This window comes from Odontesthes bonariensis, chromosome 2, assembly GCF_027942865.1.
Source record: "Odontesthes bonariensis isolate fOdoBon6 chromosome 2, fOdoBon6.hap1, whole genome shotgun sequence".
Lineage (NCBI taxonomy): Eukaryota > Metazoa > Chordata > Actinopteri > Atheriniformes > Atherinopsidae > Odontesthes > Odontesthes bonariensis.
The window spans coordinates 45,012,468-45,031,693 of record NC_134507.1 but is presented as its reverse complement, the minus strand read 5'-3'; the positions used below and the strand labels follow the sequence as shown (position 1 = coordinate 45,031,693).

The following is a 19,226-nucleotide window of genomic DNA, read 5'->3' as shown; positions in this document are numbered from 1 at the left end:
CTGAAGCCACGGCACTTCTTTAAGGGGTGAGGTTTGTTGTGGATCGGGCAATGCTTGGCCACATCATCTTTAAGCTGTGCTTCATTTTGTATAACTCCATAGGAGATTTTGGTCTTGTGCACTGAGACTGGGGTTCTGAAATTTATGTGACGTGAGTTTGGATTTTCTGTCACAGAGCTGCTTCCAAAAAAGGCAAAGCTGGGATCGTTTCTTGTTTTGGCTTGGTAGCAAATGAAGAAGGTGAAAAAGGAGAAGGGGGGGTAACCAACCTTATAGTCCTCTTTATACTTTGACCCTTGAGTGATCCATTTTTCTTGCAGGTTGTATGGCAACTTTTCCAGAATGGGTTTAATGCCACGAGCAGTGTCCAAGTATGCCAAGCCGGGTAAGTAGCCATCCTTTTTTGCTAAGAGTAGCTCCATTAGTAGATCCCCAAGCTCTCTTAACTTGCGATTATCTTTGTTTGTGATTTTAGGAAAGTTGTCCAATTTCTTGAAGAGAGCACTTTCTATGACTTCTGGAGCACCATAATATTCATCCAGTCTTTCTCAGGTCATTTTAAGTGCAATGTTTGGGTTGTCAATATGAACTGCTCTTAGGCGTTTGACATATCCAGAAGACTCCTTACCAAGCCATTTTGAGATTAAATCCAACTGTTCACTGGCAGTGAGATCCAAATCCTTGATGGTGTTTGAGAAGGCAGATTTCCATACTCTATATGACTCTGGACGATCATCAAAGTGCGATAAACCAGTGCTCACAAGCTCTTTGCGTGCCAAGTATTTTGCCATGTTCATCATTACTGAAGACTCTGGTGGGTGCATGTGTGAGGTGTCAGAATACTGTGGAAAAGTTAACTTGGCATTTGGCTGAAGCGTATTTCAATTTGTTTCTTGTAACTGTGCTTCATTTTGAACTTGAAAGTGGTCTTCTCTAGATAGCTGGGCTGGTGTAGTCGAGATGTGAGCAGTCCGATATGGATTAGATGCTTCTGAACTTGATTGTGGCTGGAATGGTGGGGGCCAGCAGTCTTTCACAATGTACTCGTCTTTATTAGTGTACTTAGTTGGTGGTTGCAAAGTATTCTCAATGGGGTACTCTGATATCAGGGACATATGGACGGATTCAGTGCATTGGTTAAGCTGCATAGTTTGGTTTTTGATGTAGTCACTTACACGCTCATGTGTCTTCTGTACCACATGCGGGAGGCTTTTCCAACTATGGTGTTCTTCAGTCTCTAATTCTGCTGCTGCTTCCAAAACCTCAGCTTGGGCAATAGCAGCTGCAGCTTCTTTTTCAAGATTCAGTGCTTCAAGGTTGGCTTCTAGTCTTGCTTTATCAACTTTTATGCTGATCTCTCTCTGGGCGAATGAAACACGAGCCGCTTCTGCTTTGGCCCTAGCGCGTGCTGCTGCAGCACTGACTGATGATGCACTTGAGCATTTTGAACTTGAACCACTTTTACTGCTTTTAACTGACACTCCATCTTGAGGAGATATCAGGTCTTTCTGTCTTGCACCTTCGGGGTGTGCTTCATCTATATCTGTTGATGTAGCTGCTTTACTGCTGTTCAGCCAGCTGCAAATCGTCTTTTTACTATTCTGCTCTCCTTGCGTGTGTCTAACACAATTTAGCAGTAAGCTAACTCCAGTTGAATGAACACGTGAGTCAGGTTGTAGCTTCCTTAGCTCCACTTTAATTTGATGAACCACGTACACGTTTTAACATGGAGTAAAACTGTAGGACAGAAATAAAATGGCTCCTTTTAGTTTAGAATCATTATAAAAAGTCAAACAGAAAATCAGAATGCCATGTTTACTTTAAACAAACTAATATGAACCCATAGGCATCATATTGTAATCAAACTTCACATTTACTGTAAAGATTCTCCACAAATAAAGCTTAAATAAATTCTACTCCTGAATATTAAATCAAAACTTACAGACGGTGGTGTCGATGGCATAAACAGAAGGCAGATTGCAGTGGATGAACTTCTTCACATGTGGCTGACTGAAAACTAAAGAAGATTGCACACTTCCTGTTTCATACCAGAGCTGACCTTCAAAATAAAGGTCTGAATAGACCGAGACTAAATTAACATTAAACACCTATCTTACAACAAATTAAGGGGCAGAACAAGGACAGTTTCTGCTGTACAAATCTACTCAAGTAAAAGCAAAAAGTATAGAGATTTAAAACTACTCCCAAAAGTATAATGTTTTCAAAAACTTACTCAAGTAAATGTAATTCGTTACTACCCACCTCTGGTTCTGATACATAAAACCTTCTCATTGAAAGAGGATGGACTGTTTTTCACAATATTTTCATAAACTAATCAGCCATAAGATTCTGACCATTCTGACCATGTTGTCCAAATGAAACACTGAGCTGAGACTGTGCTTACCTGAGCTGCTTGTGCAGGGATAAAAAGTACATCATGACGGGTAATCCCAGAGCGTGTTGTCATCTACTGCCTTTCTGTCTCATTCTGCCTTCCAGCTACCAAATCTGTGAGTTTCTTTACGAGAACAAACATCTGTATGAGAGGATCATTGACTGCTACCTGAGAGACCCCCTCCGAAAGGTATGGTGATGTTCTGATTTGCCAAAGGCTGTGCTTGATATGTGTGCATCCACACATTAATTATGACTGACAGGAGCAGCGGTCGGTCTCAGACAGACGCAGGCCGGGTGCGAGGCTCAGACCACTGATGTGTGCGTGTGTGTTTGTGTGTTAGTGGGAGATCTTCACCTACATCCACAATCTTCTGTCCATGCCTGGCTACACTGATGAGGAGAAACAAAAAGTCAAGATCAAAGTACTGCAACATGTACAGGTCAGTGCATTCCTCCACAGACACCCGGCTCCTGCTGCTCATCTCCGCCGCTCATCGTGAGGAGGTGAGGGAGGCAGGAAGCTGTGTCCCTCAGCCCCACCTCCAGGAGGCGCCAACAGGCTGGAAGGGACAGCTGAACATGTCCAGGACTCAGGGGGCGTCTGCCTCGTGTCCTGAATGCTCTTTTGTTGTTGTTGATTTAGGGAATTCTACAGAGCGTCTGGGAGCTGCTCTCAGATGTGCACTGGTCACGGTGACACAACTACCTGTACACATGTTCGGGTTAGGGTGCTTCCCAAGATGAAGGAAGGATCTTTAACAGATCCACATCTTCAAATCCTACCAAAGGACTGTTCCACTGTAAAGGCTCCTTCAAAACACCCACAATCCTTTGTACAAGTCCAAGATGCTGCAGACAAAAGAATGATCTATATCAGCACTGTGTGCATATGTGTTGTAATATGTTCCAGCAAAGTACAGCAAAGTACAAGCTGCCCAGATAAAGGTCTGTTGGGCAGGTAGATAACAGCCTCGGGTGTAACTGACAGCCGGAGCGTTACCACAACATCTGGCTCTTATTAGGACTGTTCCATCATGTTTTTTTAAGAAAAACTAGCTCGAGCTGTTTTCCACTCTGAAAGGGAGGTGACTTGGAATGACCCCTCCTATGAACATACAAGTTCACCCTGTTCACTGTGAGAAAACCCCCACCCCTTTGGTGGAGCCAGGTGGCCCTTCTGTCTCCTCTCAGGTGGCCCTTCTGTCTCCTCTCAGGTGGCCCTTCTGTCTCCTCTCAGGTGGCCCTTCTGTCTCCTCTCAGGTGGCCCTTCAGTCTCCTCTCAGGTGGCCCTTCTGTCTCCTCTCAGGTGGCCCTTCAGTCTCCTCTCAGGTGGCCCTTCAGTCTCCTCTCAGGTGGCCCTTCAGTCTCCTCTCAGGTGGCCCTTCAGTCTCCTCTCAGGTGGCCCTTCTGTCTCCTCTCAGGTGGCCCTTCAGCCTCCTCCTGGGTCTTTATCTTTAGCTCGTAGACTCCAGGATCTCTTGTGCAGTTTGAGCCAGAAAGCGGTGGAGTGGTTGGGTCATGTTCAAACTTGATCAGCTTGTCTCTTCTTTGGGTATTCTCTTCTTTGGGTATTCTCTTCTTTGGGTATTCTCTTCTTTGGGTAATCTCTTCTTTGGGTATTCACTTCTTTGGGTATTCTCTTCTTTGGGTATTCTCTTCTTTGGGTAATCTCTTCTTTGGGTATTCACTTCTTTGGGTATTCACTTCTTTGGGTATTCTCTTCTTTGGGTATTCTCTTCTTTGGGTATTCTCTTCTTTGGGTATTCTCTTCTTTGGGTATTCTCTTCTTTGGGTATTCACTTCTTTGGGTAATCTCTTCTTTGGGTATTCTCTTCTTTGGGTATTCTCTTCTTTGGGTATTCTCTTCTTTGGGTATTCACTTCTTTGGGTATTCACTTCTTTGGGTATTCACTTCTTTGGGTATTCTCTTCTTTGGGTATTCTCTTCTTTGGGTATTCTCTTCTTTGGGTATTCACTTCTTTGGGTAATCTCTTCTTTGGGTATTCACTTCTTTGGGTATTCTCTTCTTTGGGTATTCTCTTCTTTGGGTATTCACTTCTTTGGGTATTCACTTCTTTGGGTAATCTCTTCTTTGGGTATTCTCTTCTTTGGGTATTCTCTTCTTTGGGTATTCTCTTCTTTGGGTATTCACTTCTTTGGGTAATCTCTTCTTTGGGTATTCTCTTCTTTGGGTAATCTCTTTGGATATTCACTTCTTTGGGTATTCACTTCTTTGGGTAATCTCTTCTTTGGGTATTCACTTCTTTGGGTAATCTCTTCTTTGGGTATTCTCTTCTTTGGATATTCACTTCTTTGGGTATTCACTTCTTTGGGTAATCTCTTCTTTGGGTATTCACTTCTTTGGGTATTCACTTCTTTGGGTAATCTCTTCTTTGGGTATTCACTTCTTTGGGTATTCTCTTTGGGTATTCTCTTCTTTGGGTATTCACTTCTTTGGGTTTTCTTTTTGGGTATTCTCTTCTTTGGGTATTCACTTCTTTGGGTAATCTCTTCTTTGGGTATTCACTTCTTTGGGTATTCTCTTCTTTGGGTATTCTCTTCTTTGGGTATTCACTTCTTTGGGTAATCTCTTCTTTGGGTAATCTCTTCTTTGGGTATTCACTTCTTTGGGTATTCTCTTTGGGTAATCGCTTCTTTGGGTATTCACTTCTTTGGGTATTCTCTTCTTTGGGTAATCTGTTCTTTGGGTATTCTCTTCTTTGGGTATTCACTTCTTTGGGTATTCTCTTCTTTGGGTATTCTCTTCTTTGGGTATTCTCTTCTTTGCACGCAGACTTTCTCTGATTGTGTTTGCTTGAATATGAAACTGTTTCACATTTCCACAGGAGCTGGTGAGCCTAGACCCCAGCAAATCTGCTGACCTCGTGATGTGTCACTTTGCAGACGAGGTGCAGGCGATCCTCTCTGAGCTTCAGGTAGGGTTGGGCTATAAAGTTGTTCTTATGACAGTTGTTTGCATAAAGGTTAAGAGATGTTAAAGATGCCTCTGTGTGTGTCTTTGCAGGATGAGCAGCTGCTTTTCCGGTTCCTCAGCTGCCTGTTGGAGCCTCGGTATGGTGTTCCAGCAGAATCTCTTACCTGTCCTCCTGGTTCCATTCATGCGTTTCATCCTCATTGTTTCCTGTTTGCTGTTTTTCAGGGAAGGACCTCCTTCTGGGTCCACCCTGCCTCTGGAACGGGACCTCCACGAGCTTCTGCTGGACTTATCGTGCCGCTTCGACCCCCAGCAGCTCCTGACCTTCCTCCGTACCTCCCAGCACTACAGACTGGAGGAGGCCATACAGGTGATATCTGTGGTAGCCATGCATTAGGTCCTGGGAGAATGATTGCTGTGAAACTATCTGAACATCTACTCAATCCTTTAATGGTGGATTATGTAACTTTGGTCGTAGGAAATTTTCCCAGCAAGGCTTTACCAGACACAGAGAATGATTCCATTCATATTTAAGATCTTTTTTATGAATTGTTTGTTTTTTCCAGCCTACAGGGTGATAGATCAGTGTATCTGCAACATAATGCACATTGTATATAATGCAGTGTCATGTGTTGAAGACACTGGAGAACATTTTGAATGGCTGCAAACGTCTAAGAGTTTGGTATGAAGTTGGTTCAAACTGAGCAAACATTTTCATATGAGAAGAACCTCTTTCCATGTTAGTGTGGAACAGAACTGGGGAGCTAACTGAGAGCTAACTAGGGAGCTAACTGTTGAGCTAACTGGGGAGCTAACTGAGGAGCAGAACTGAGGAGCTAACTGAGGAGCTAACTGAGGAGCTAACTGGGGAGCTAACTGGGGAGCTAACTGAGGAGCTAACTGAGGAGCTAACTTTGGAGCAGAACTAACTGAGGAGCAGAACTGGGGAGCTAACTGGGGAGCTAACTGGGGAGCTAACTGGAAAGCTAACTGGGGAGCTAACTGGAGAGCTAACTGGGGAGCTAACTGAGGCTTCATCTGTGAGTCAGAGACCATAAGGTCAGAACTCGTGTTTCAGTCTCCGACCAATGAGCACGCTGCTGCTGGAATGTTGTGTACTTCCTGTTAGCCATGATACAGAGCAGAGGGAGAGGTGATCAGATTCTTTCCATCAATTTAAACCTGCATGTTGACGAGTTCAACAACAGAGCCAAGCAAAGCGAGCGGGTCAGAACCAGAGAGTCAGTCAGTAACAATTCTGCTAACTTTGCATCTGTCTGTCATCAGCTCAGCTTTTTTTTAAGGAACCCCTAACCCCTTTTTCAGTTGAATTTCAAATGTTTTAAACACGTTTAGACAAAGTTCACCTTCATATACCCAGTGGTGTGTGTCTATGTGTATATGGCCTGTTATGAGCTGATATGGATATGGATGCAGGTTTGCAGAGGTATCACAGCCATGCTTGGTACATAAGATCATGGGAAATACAAGTAATAAAGTACAGAGCAAATCACTGAAGCATAAGTTAATACAACACACATAAAAAACCCAAGCAATCATTAGAAAAAATCCCATGTAAAAGAGTGCAAAGAAATGAATACATTCCAATTTCTAAGGATCACTAACTTCACAGTGTAGTTGAGTTTTTCTTTAAAAAAAAAACAAACAAAGTTAAACTAGAACCAAATAAATGTACATTTTCATGAACTATGACACACTGTTTGAAGGATGCTAAATGATGTTTTCATTGAGAGTGCAACATGAATATTCATGTTAAATGGCATCAAATTCCACTGTTTCTTTGTAGAAAAAATGAATTCTCCCAGACTTTTATCACCTAACTACATAAATACTGAATCATCTTCTGAGGAAGAGATATATCTGCCTGTCCTGTCCTCCTCGCCTTGTCTCTACATTGTGCATATCTGAGTATTTTCAGTGGTAGCCCGTATGGGTGCACGTGCTCAGCCCTTTGCTCAAGCTCAATCTTCTCTCAGCCATCCTGACTGTCCATGATCGTGTCTCCAGATAACGGAGAAGCACGGCTGCAATGAGGCTACAGCCTACCTGCTGGAGAAGAAGGGAGATGTTCAGGGAGCCTTTGCTGGCCTGTTACAGGTAGCTACAAAACACCATCCTCTATTACATTGATTAACTAATTATTCCTCATTTTCCACATTGGCACAGAGATTAAAGAGCTATTCAGTAGCAGATGCAGTTAACTGTATTATACTGATGTACACATGAGTCAGTGGGAATTGTTTTAAGATGGGAAAGTTAAAGCACAGATTTAGTTCTGAATAATGAATTCATATAGAATAAATGCACATTTAGATCCTTTGATTCAGAAAGTAAACATAAAAGCTCTGCTCTGTGTGTCCTCTGTGTGTCTCCTCTGTGTGTCCTCTGTGAAGACTCTGAAGGAAAGACTGCGTCTGCTCACTGAGAGTGAGCGTCAAGTCGGAGGACGAGCTGAGGAAGAGGAGGCAGACGGGGAACCTGTGCTGATGAGAGTGAAGGATTCACTGAATAACATCATTGCTTTCTGTCATCGCTGCTGTCAGAACCTTGACCAGCAGCACATCAAAGTGGGTTCAGTGTGTGTGTGTGTGTGTGTGTGTGTGTGTCACAGTGGGAGGCTTACTAATGAACTAACTAACTAATGTTTTTTCTTTGCACAGGTTTTATGTTTTCCACTTCTGGACACCTTGATGGCTTCTCAGAAAGAAGTGAAGGGGCTCAATGCAAAAAACACGTCTGAGGGTGAATAACTGTTTGTGACTGTGCTTATGTGAAACACACACACAATCCATCCATCCATCTATCCATCCATCATCTTCCGCTTCTCCGGGGGTCGGGTTCTACTCCGAGCCCCTCCCGGGTGACCGAGCTTCTCACCCTATCTCTAAGGGAGAGCCCAGACACCCTGCGGAGGAAACTCATTTCGGCCGCTTGTATTCGCGATCTCGTTCTTTCGGTCACTACCCACAGCTCGTGACCATAGGTGAGGGTAGGAACATAGATTGACCGGTAAATCGAGAGCTTCGCCTTCTGGCTCAGCTCCTTCTTCACCACGACAGGCCGGTGCAGAGCTCGCATCACTGCAGACGCCGCACCGATCCGCCTGTCAATCTCCTGCTCCATTCATCCCTCACTCGTGAACAAGACCCAGAGATACTTGAACTCCTCCACTTGGGGGGAAGGATCTCATTCCCGACCCGGAGAGGGCATTCCACCCTTTTCCGGCCGAGGACCATGGTCTCGGATTTGGAGGTGCTGATTCACCCCCGGGGCCTTGCCACCGAGGAGTTTTTTGACCACCTCGGCAACCTCAGCCCCAGAAAGTGGAGGCCCCACGTCCGAGCTCCCCAACTCTGCTTCCTCATCGGAAGGCGTGTCGGTAGGATTGAGGAGGCCCTCAAAGTATTCCCCCCACCGACTCACGACATCCCTAGTTGAGGTCAGCAGAGCCCCGCCCTCACCATACACGGTGTTGACGGTGCAACGCTTCCCCCCCCCCCCCCCCCCCCCTGAGCCGCCGGATGGTGGACCAGAAACTCTTCGAGGCCGTCCGGAAATCATTCTCCATGGCCTCCCCGAACTCCTCCCAAGCCAGAGTTTTTGCCTCAGCAACCGCCAAGGCCGCGTTCCGCTTGGCCTGTCGGTACCCATCAGCTGCTTCCAGAGTCCCACTGGCCAAAAAGGGCCGATAGGACTCCTTCTTCAGCTTGACGGCTTCCCTCACCACTGGCGTCCACCAGCGGGTTCGGGGATTGCCGCCACGACAGGCACCGACCACCTTACGGCCACAGCTCCGGTCGGCCGCCTCAACAATGGAGGCACGGAACATGGCCCATTCGGGCTCAATGTCCCCCACCTCTCCCGGGACATGGTTGAAGCTCTGCCGGAGGTGGGAGTTGAAACTCCTCCTTACAGGGGATTCTGCCAGCTGTTCCCAACAGACCCTCACAATACGTTTGGGCCTGCCAGGTCTGGCCGGCTTCCTCCCCCACCAGCGGAGCCAACTCACCACCAGGTGGTGATCAGTTGACAGCTCCGCCCCTCTCTTCACCCGAGTGTCCAGGACATACGGCCGCAAGTCCGACGATACGACCACAAAGTCGATCATCGAGCTGCGGCCTAGGGTGTCCTGGTGCCAAGTGCACATATGGACACCCTTATGCCTGAACATGGTGTTCGTTATGGACAATCCGTGACGAGCACAGAAGTCCAACAACAAAACACCACTCTGATTCAGATCGGGGGGGCCGTTCCTCCCAATCACGCCCCTCCAGGTCTCACTGTCATTGCCCACGTGAGCATTGAAGTCCCCCAGCAGGACGAGGGTGCCTCCTGGAGGAGCACTCTCCAGTGCCTCCTCCAGGGACTCCAAAAAGGGTGGGTACTCTGAACTGCTGTTCGGTGCATAAGCACAAACAACAGTCAGGACCCGTCCCCCCACCCTAAGGCGGAGGGAGGCTACCCTCTCGTCCACCGGGGTAAACTCCAATGTACAGGCGCACAGCCAGGGGGCAATAAGTATGCCCACACCTGCTCTACGCCTCTCACCACGGGCAACTCCAGAGTGGAAGAGAGTCCAACCCCTCTCGAGGAGGCTGGTTCCGGAGCCCAAGCCATGCGTCGAGGTGAGTCCGACTATATCTAGCCGGAACCGCTCAGCCTCCCGCACCAGCTCAGGCTCCTTCCCCAGCAGAGAGGTGACGTTCCACGTCCCAAGAGCCAGCTTCAGTAGCCGAGGATCAGACCGCCAAGGTCTCCGCCTTCGGCTGCCGCCCAGCTCACAAGGCACCCGACCCCCTTGGCCCCTCCCATGGGTGGTGAGCCCGTCAGAAGGGCACAAATCCTTTTTACATAACTGTGCTGTGAATTCTGGGCATGGCCTCCCCTGGTCTGAAGAAGCGAGAGTCTATTGCACATTTTGATCAGAATGCTTGGAGCGTTCTTATTAAGATGTCAGATGTTTCTGATGTTTCTGTAGGGCTGAAGGAGATGACACTGGAGGTTCTCAACTGTATGAGCAGCTTTATCTCCCTGCCTGCCATCATTCAACACATACTGCAGGTCTGTAAGCAACAAAACTAACTTTAAACCATACAGGTGCAGACTTTCTCAAAAATTCAATGTTTGGTTAAAAAAATGTCAGTGAAAAATCTCAAAAGAGACCTAATACACAGAATATGATGCGAGCTACAGCTCACTCCCACTATGGTGTGGTGCATTCTGGAGTTGGGTTCATAGGTAAAAGGCCTACTGTAATGGATTAGCCAACTATGCCATCCAGCTGTAGATCTGACAGTTGGCGAGTTCCACTGTCATCATGGAAGTACATCTTTACTAGATGGCAGAAATGATCTGGAACCAGAGCACCCCCAGCAGGTGAGAGGAAGCTGCACAAATGAGTAATGATGCTAACTTTGTCCACCAAAAGATTTCATGGCAGCAGTGTTCTGATTCTGGATGTGAGGGCTCGGTTTGGCTCAAACAAACTCTGCCCAGCCCCCGGACCACTACCCCAGGGCCACTCCCCCAGACCACTACCCCAGGGCCACTCCCCCAGACCACTCCCCCAGACCACTCCCCCAGACCACTCCCCCAGGGCCACTCCCCCAGACCACTCCCCCAGACCACTACCCCAGGGCCACTACCCCAGACCACTCCCCCAGACCACTCCCCCAGGGCCACTCTCCCAGACCACTACCCCAGACCACTCCCCCAGACAACTACCCCAGGGCCACTCCCCCAGACCACTCCCCCAGGGCCACTCCCCCAGACCACTCCCCCAGACCACTACCCCAGGGCCACTACCCCAGACCACTACCCCAGGGCCACTCCCCCAGACCACTACCCCAGACCACTATCCCAGGGCCACTCCCCCAGACTACTACCCCAGACCACTACCCCAGGGCCACTCCCCCAGACCACTACCCCAGGGCCACTCCCCCAGACCGCTACCCCAGGGCCACTCCCCCAGACCACTCCCCCGGACCACTACCCCAGGGCCACTACCCCAGACCACTCCCCCAGACCACTCCCCCAGACCACTACCCCAGGGCCACTACTCCAGAACACTCCCCCAGACCACTCCCCCAGGGCCACTCCCCCAGACCACTACCCCAGACCACTACCCCAGGGCCACTCCCCCAGACCGCTACCCCAGGGCCACTACCCCAGGGCCACTCCCCCAGACCACTACCCCAGACCACTACCCCAGGGCCACTCCCCCAGACCACTACCCCAGGGCCACTACTCCAGAACACTCCCCCAGACCACTCCCCCAGGGCCACTCCCCCAGACCACTACCCCAGGGCCACTCCCCCAGACCACTACCCCAGACCACTACCCCATGGCCACTCCCCCAGACCACTCCCCCAGACCACTCCCCCAGACCACTACCCCAGGGCCACTCCCCCAGACCACTACCCCAGACCACTACCCCAGACCACTACCCCAGACCACTACCCCATGGCCACTCCCCCAGACCACTACCCCAGGGCCACTACCCCAGGGCCACTCCCCCAGACCACTACCCCAGACCACTACCCCAGACCACTACCCCATGGCCACTCCCCCAGACCGCTACCCCAGGGCCACTCCCCCAGACCACTACCCCAGGGCCACTCCCCCAGACCACTACCCCAGGGCCACTACTCCAGAACACTCCCCCAGACCACTCCCCCAGGGCCACTCCCCCAGACCACTACCCCAGGGCCACTACCCCAGACCACTACCCCATGGCCACTCCCCCAGACCACTACCCCAGACCACTACCCCAGGGCCACTCCCCCAGGGCCACTCCCCCAGACCACTACCCCAGACCACTACCCCAGACCACTACCCCATGGCCACTCCCCCAGACCACTACCCCAGACCACTACCCCAGGGCCACTCCCCCAGACCACTCCCCCAGACCACTACCCCAGGGCCACTCCCCCAGACCACTCCCCCGGGCCACTCCCCCAGACCACTCCCCCGGACCACTACCCCTGACCACTCCCCTGAACTCACAAGTGGGGACAAATTGTTTTATAAAGTGGACAAACATTTTTCTAAGATGTTCCCATTTACTATTTCCGAAAGTCATTATGCTGCAGAGCCTAATTATTCCTTTTTAATATATCTTTAGATTTTCTATTATTTCTAATGATCTATCTAAGATGGAAAATATGTGGCAGACCAACCAACTCTTTTTGGGAGCAGTGGAACTCTGGATATTTTCCAGAGTCCAAGCTGCAGGCCACATGTCTGCACACCCTCATGTTAAGGAAACAAGGGAGATGAATTCACTGAATGCTGCTTTGCAAAGAAGCTATGAATGTCTTTAATGAATGGATATTATTTGGAGTTGTGCTGCTGTGGTAAGGTGTTCTTCTGTCTGCCTGCTTGTGTGTTAGGACCCAGTTTATGGGAAAGGGAAGTTGGCAGAGATCCAGGGCCTCATCCTGGGCATGCTGGACACCTTTAACTATGAACAGGTAAAGCAGCGTGGATGTGCATGTGTTGTATGTGTGCTAACCTGGGAAATTAGAATCATTTGGGACATAATCTTTGCACATGGGCCTTTGACTTTAGACTTCTCAGAGATGTAACTGTGGGATGCACCATGATGGTAGTTATTTCTGCATGTTGTCTGCATGTTCAACTCAATGTAAGATTGAAATGAAAGGTAAAGCCTATATTTAATTGGACCTACCTTGGTCTCATGTAAGATTCTGTATATTGGTGCACTTGATACAGCTCACTTATTTATATGCCAGTTCTCGTCTATAACACTTAAACCTAATTCACCAATTCCCTCGTAGGAAGCAAAAAAAACTCCTCTTAAAGAAAGAAACTGAATCATTGAGGGTGACCATCAGTCTCAGGTTGGAGCTTCAGAGAGAATTATTAACAATTGTAAATAAGTGTCCAATGACGGTCATTCATATTCCTTTAAACTATTCATAAATGACTTCTAAATGTGATAAAAATCAATAATAAGGGGCACCAGCACATCAAGAATACCAAGAAGTAAACAGTAGGTACTCAGATGGTGCAAGTCGGCCCATTATTCCCATTCTGAGCTGCCTGGTGCAGGAGTTTAACAGGTGGAATGGTGCTCAAAGCTGTTTGGGGAGGTGCTGTATGCTGATGCTGATGATGTAAAATCATATGAAAAAAAATCTCTTTCAGACTTTACTTGAAACAACCACTAATCTGCTGAACCATGATCTGCACTGGTCTTTGGCCCACCTACGCTCTGCTGTCACCAGGGGTCTCCACCCCCGACAGGACCACTGCAACATCTGCCTGCAGCACTACAAAAGGAGGCAGGAGTCGTCCGAGGAGATCATTGTGTTCAGGTAGCACAGGCCTGAGCCTTTCTGCTTCTCTTTGGGGACATCCTGCTGCTCACATGTCCCACCTGGTGGCTTTAAGTGTAAACTCTGTTCATCCATCCTTCTGCAACCATCAGGCGAAAGGTGGGGTACAGTCAGTCCGTCACAGAGAAAAGCAATCAGGCCCCCTCCCAGTTCAGAATGCCCACCACTGTTCAGCGTGTGCAGTCCGCAGCTCACTTCAGATGCAGTGTGCTGAATTAGATCCATTCTCTAACTACTGGGCTGGACTGGAGTTATGGCTCCATCCATCCATTTACTGGCCTGTTCCAACACAAATAAGAAGAACCACAGTGTGTAGGAGCTGCATCTATGGAAAAGTTCATTTTTTATGAAAAACTATTTAATTCAGTCTGTAAAATGCTTTACTATATTATGTTCTATTTGTATTCCTTTATCATAAACCCATTTTAAATGGGAGAACAGCCATATTGCCTCCATAAAAGGCCTGACAAAGAAGAGTATTCTTCAAAGTAGGACAAAGACGAAGGAAGTGGAGGAATCAGCTGCTGGACAGGCTGTTTGTGGTTATTAACTCGTATTTATGGTAGTTATTACATTATGCAAGGCCAGACAAAAGCATGTAAACTGACCACACTGAGGCGAAAGCATGATGAGATGAAGCAGTTTCAGGATGGGCTGAAAGCCAGAGGAAGCACAGCGGTGAAGAACAACGCCTCTTTGGAGGGATGCCACTGGGCTTTGGGTCCCACTGACAGGTCATGTAAGCTGTGCTACAGATGAGAGGTGGACATTTCAGATGGTGGCTGTCTCCTGGTTGACCACATTTATCACACACTGCTACTTCAGCAGCAGACATCCTCGTTATTATTTTTATGAACATCAGGTAGCACTTAACTCCTCCTTAAATCCTGTGTTAGTCCTGATCAGCCTCATTTCTCTCAGACTTCCTGTAATCTTTAAAGTCCTGATCAGCAGTTCTGCAGCTTCCTGAAGCTCTCAGAGTTTCTCTTTGGATATTTTCTGCTTCTTCCCTCATTTTCAGTCCAGTCCTCGTACCTGAGCATCTTCAGAGGAATGTGTTTGTTCTTTGTTCAGCCACTTAACTCTGAGCTATGAACCATTCAGGCAGGAAAAAGGCTCCTAACTCAAGGGATGAACCAGTGTTGTGTCCAACTTAGCAAAGAAGCCATTTTAAACTGGATCTTTAGGCACTTTGTTCCCAGCAGCCTGTCACAGAGACACATCATTTGTTCCCATTTCTTTAGCTGCATGTGTGAAAAACAGCAAAGATAACACAGTGTGACAGACAGAAAACAGGATTTCTGCTGCAACAAGGTGATTCCCAAAGAGCTGTTAGCTGAAAACTTGGCATATCTCAGCATGGTGTGCAGTGTGTCCTTAAAACATTTGAGGAAACTGGACAAGTGGAGGACAGAAGAAGAAGTGTCAGGCCTAAAGAACTATCTACAACAGGTGAACAGGATCTGACAGTGATGTCCTTAAGAAAGAGGAAAAAAATCCAGCAAAGACCTGACACAGGAGCTGAGAGATGCATCTGGACCTTCAGCTGATCCATCTGCTGTTGGCACAAGCCTCATCAGAAATGGGCTCCATGGAAGGGTGGCTGTCAAGAAGCCGTTCTTAAGGAAGGGAAACAGGGAGAAAAGGCTGAGCTGTGCCAAAGGACACAAGAAGTGGGCTGAAAATCAGTGGCAGCAGGTCTGATGGAGGGATGAATCCTCCCCAGAGCCCGGAGCTCAACATTACTGAAGCAGTGTGGGATCATGTTGGCAGAGAACAGAACAAAAGGCAGCCCACATCCAAAGAAGAGCTTTGGGATGTCCTTCAAGAAGCCTGGAGAACTATTCCTGAAGACTCCTTAAAGAAAGGACAGAAAGCTCGTCTGAGAGGGTTCAGGCTGTGTTGGAGGAGAAAGGAGCTCAGAGCAGATATTCACTTTAAAGCTGCTCAGAACTGAACTCAGAATGAGGGCTGGATCAGGATATCTGTACATTTCTGTACTTTGTTGCCAACCACTGGCTCATAGACATTATGAATGAGTGTCATGATGAAGCTTTAAGACAGACTGCTCTGTTTTTATAAATAAACCTGTAAGTTTCTTTAGTCTTCACTGGCCACTGGGCTTCTTACTATAGCTTGTGGGCAAGTCAAAGTTTTCATTCAGCCTGCCACCCTGATGGGCTGTTACATGTCACACTTCAGCTTGTACGTTCTTTTATTTAGTCAGTATTTCCATGGACTTTTGCTATTTCCTGAAACATTTAATTGCATTTTTATTTCCTATATTTTTCAACATCAAAACTGAATAACGTGACTGAGAGATGTGTGTTTTTCCAGCTGTGGCCACCTGTATCACCTGCCGTGCCTGCAGCAGAAAGACTGTGGGTGGGGCTTTGCTTCAGAGCTGCAGCAGCAGTGGAGGTGCTACAAGTGTTCCTCCAGTCATGGAAGAAGGGCCGGTCCTTCCACCAAAGCAGACCGAGGCTGCAGCGCATCCCTGGCTAAGGTTTGTCCGTTTGCACTGAGAAAACAACTTTTTACACCCAACTTACTGTCACCCAGTTCCATGATAAATACAATTGAGCTGGATAATACTATGTGGATCCCAAAAAAGGAAATTGGATTGTTGTTGTATAAATGACAAGGTACAAATGTACAATGTACAAAAAGCAGGCATTGTGTGGGGCTACTGCAGTGAGCAGGGATGAGCTCCCGTAGATCTGGAGATTCTCAGTCATTCAGGCCGGTAATCTGAATGGTTGCACCAGGTCAAACGATACATTTTCCAAAAAAGTCCAGAAAATTTCCATTGGAACTTTAGTTTGAAATATTCCTCCACACTTTAAATGGCACAGCTGGCATTTTTCTGTTGAATCAGGCAACAAAAAAAACATGTAAAAAACACTAATGTAATGCACAGATATATAGATAGTTAACTGAAGAAATGGAATGTTCTTCAAAATACTTTACAACTAAGATATAAAAAAAGAATTGGAATGGTTCCAGAAAACTGTGCAGCAGGAGGCAGAAGGAACAGCATCACGTCTCAGGTAGCTAGCAGGTAGCCTCTGATGAAAGGGTGCTAACTAGTTTTCATTCATCCAGTTTACCAGTTAGCTAGCTACTGTATGAAAATGTTTTGATCTAATAGATCATTTAAGAACTAATAAAGCTAATCAAAAGAGGATTGTAGAAATCATGTGTGCATTTGATGGAGTAATGCACAACGGATGTAGGCGTGGCCTAAACAGGAAGTGGTGTGCCTGTGATTGAGGAATAGCTTTGATACTCAACTGTGTTTGCAACAGATCGGATTGTTTTAGCCACGATGAAGCACACTCATGCTGGAACATTGAGTGTTATGATTATATTAATTAAAAATCCCAAATGAGCTGGAAATGAATGTGTCATGTGACAGCATAACGTAGAGCCATGCTGTTCCCCTTCACTGCAGATATTACTATCCACCTTCTTCCATTCAGACATTGAATGGAACTGTGAGAGGCTTTCTAATGTTTTTCTTTCCATCTCTATTTGTCTTGCAGCTGTCCATCCTTTCAGAAGTGTCCCACTGTCAAAGCAGTGAAAAGACCAGGTTTCTGATCCCACCCCAACCAGAGACTGAGAGTTTACTCCTCAAACTTTCCCCCCCACCTCTGTTTGAAGAATAGCACATTGACGGGTCGGAGATGTCCCTTTCCCTCAAGCTGCTGGCACCTGAACTTTAAATGTCTGTCCCTGAGCATTCTACATCGGTACAGAAAGCATTTCCTGTCTGACTTGGTCATATAGTTGAAACCAAAGAAGCTAAATTTGAATGAATTTTCTTGCTTTTAAAAGTACACCCTTCTTTTAGAATGATACATTAAGTTAACTGTTCTTTCTCACTTATGTCCACATGACTAATTACAAGAAAATTCATAAGTACAAACCATTGTTCAAGCAGTTTCATGGCACACGAGAGTGCTTCAGAATATGCCATCAGAGACTCCGGGGGCGGGGCGGGGCGGGGGGGGCAGCCTTCTGTTTACCGGTTTGATCCTGAGTGTCAAGACACTGAGCCTCTCCGATGTGCTCATGTGTCTGATGGGGAAAGAGGGGAGGAAAGGGAAGAGAAAGCTCTGGGGAATAAGTGCTGAATGGGTGAGAAAGTTTTCCCATGAGGCAGGATTCCCACGCACACTGAGCTGTAACGTTCAGCCAGAGGCAGGCCTGCTGTTAGGAACTGGAGCAACAATCTGACACACCATCAGTCAGGACATTTGATCGGGTGATATCTAATCCCACAGCACGCTACACGAGCAAAGCAAAGGAGCCAGAGTTTAATTTGGCATGGCGAGACATCATTCCTTTCCAAGTGGATCAGCAGTGAGACCACTGGCACATGAAACGTGTGCATGTGAATCCTGCCTGAGTGTGAAAAACAGCTTTATGTTAGACAACACCCTCCCATAGGACTCTTCCAACTTGGTGAGCTTGATTTCTTGTAATTAGTCATGTGGACAGAAGTGAAAAAGAGCAGTTAACTTCATCCGTCTGCTCTCCGGTCCGCCTCATTACTCCCTCCAAGGAAGCTGCAAACGGACAGGCCATTGTAAGGAAGGGGCAGTTATTGAGAGGGTCCCTGGAAGTAAAAAAAAATAGCTAACTTTGTCAAAATTCAGTTCAATTCAATAATACTTTATTAATCCCTGCAGTGGCCTTATGTTGCTGCAGTGTAAATAATTATTAAATATGTTGTTACAGCTAGACAATAAAATAAAATAGAATAAAATTATAATCAGCTGATAAACATGTAGAAAGATGAAGTGTAGCAGAGAGGAAGGTGTGGTAGAAACCTTCAGAGGTCTCCATCAATGGGTTGGGCTGTTTCTGTAGCTTAGCAACAGCGTCAGCAGGTAACTCAGGTGAACTCTGTCAGCAGACAACATGGACAGAAGCTCACAGCCAGCTGTTCAACATCTGGGCTGCAGAGACGCTCCTTCTCATTGCCAGGTCCAGGATTACAGCATCTGTTGTTAACCAGCTCTGTGATCCTCCTCCTTTCCTGTTACCGCTCTGTCTGCAGTCTCTGTCTGCCCGGATAGTCTTAACCCCTTAACGCCTGAATTTATATAGCTGTATATAAAAAAAATGTTTTGTGTGTGTTTTAGCCTTTAAGTAGATGGTAAATAATGCTGAGATTATTAATTTCACTTTTGCACAAAAAATAAATAGACTTAGACTTTCTTTTATTGTCATTGCACAAAAAACACAAGTGAGTTTTGACAACGAAATGTCGTTCCTCGACTACCGGTCAACATCGCTAGATATCCAAGCTATACAGACTGTACAATATAAAACGGTGTGGAAGTGCTGTGTGCCAGCACTCGGAATAAAGAATATAAAAAAAATATATAAATAAATAAAAATGCACAAAGTGCAAAAGTGTTACTAAAATATTGCACTCAGCCTAAGGGAAATTCCACAGACAGAAGTGTGTAAGGTACAGTGCGAGTAATTGTCCATGTCAA

General features: G+C 46.9%; 1 protein-coding gene across 3 annotated transcripts in view; it reads left to right on the top strand.

Annotated features, from left to right (window-relative positions):
- vps8 (VPS8 subunit of CORVET complex) overlaps nt 1-19,226 on the top strand; it is an 89,135-nt gene extending 69,909 nt beyond the window's left edge. For all 3 annotated transcript variants that reach the window (XM_075482305.1, XM_075482297.1, XM_075482313.1), the window contains 13 exons: nt 2,500-2,584; nt 2,739-2,837; nt 5,244-5,333; nt 5,423-5,469; nt 5,558-5,702; nt 7,361-7,450; nt 7,747-7,920; nt 8,014-8,095; nt 10,332-10,414; nt 12,745-12,825; nt 13,523-13,692; nt 16,051-16,219; nt 17,259-19,226. In XM_075482305.1, the coding sequence (XP_075338420.1) occupies nt 2,500-2,584; nt 2,739-2,837; nt 5,244-5,333; nt 5,423-5,469; nt 5,558-5,702; nt 7,361-7,450; nt 7,747-7,920; nt 8,014-8,095; nt 10,332-10,414; nt 12,745-12,825; nt 13,523-13,692; nt 16,051-16,219; nt 17,259-17,384 (1,441 nt within the window). In that variant the 3' untranslated portion in view covers nt 17,385-19,226. The remainder of the gene's footprint in view (nt 1-2,499; nt 2,585-2,738; nt 2,838-5,243; nt 5,334-5,422; nt 5,470-5,557; nt 5,703-7,360; nt 7,451-7,746; nt 7,921-8,013; nt 8,096-10,331; nt 10,415-12,744; nt 12,826-13,522; nt 13,693-16,050; nt 16,220-17,258) is intronic.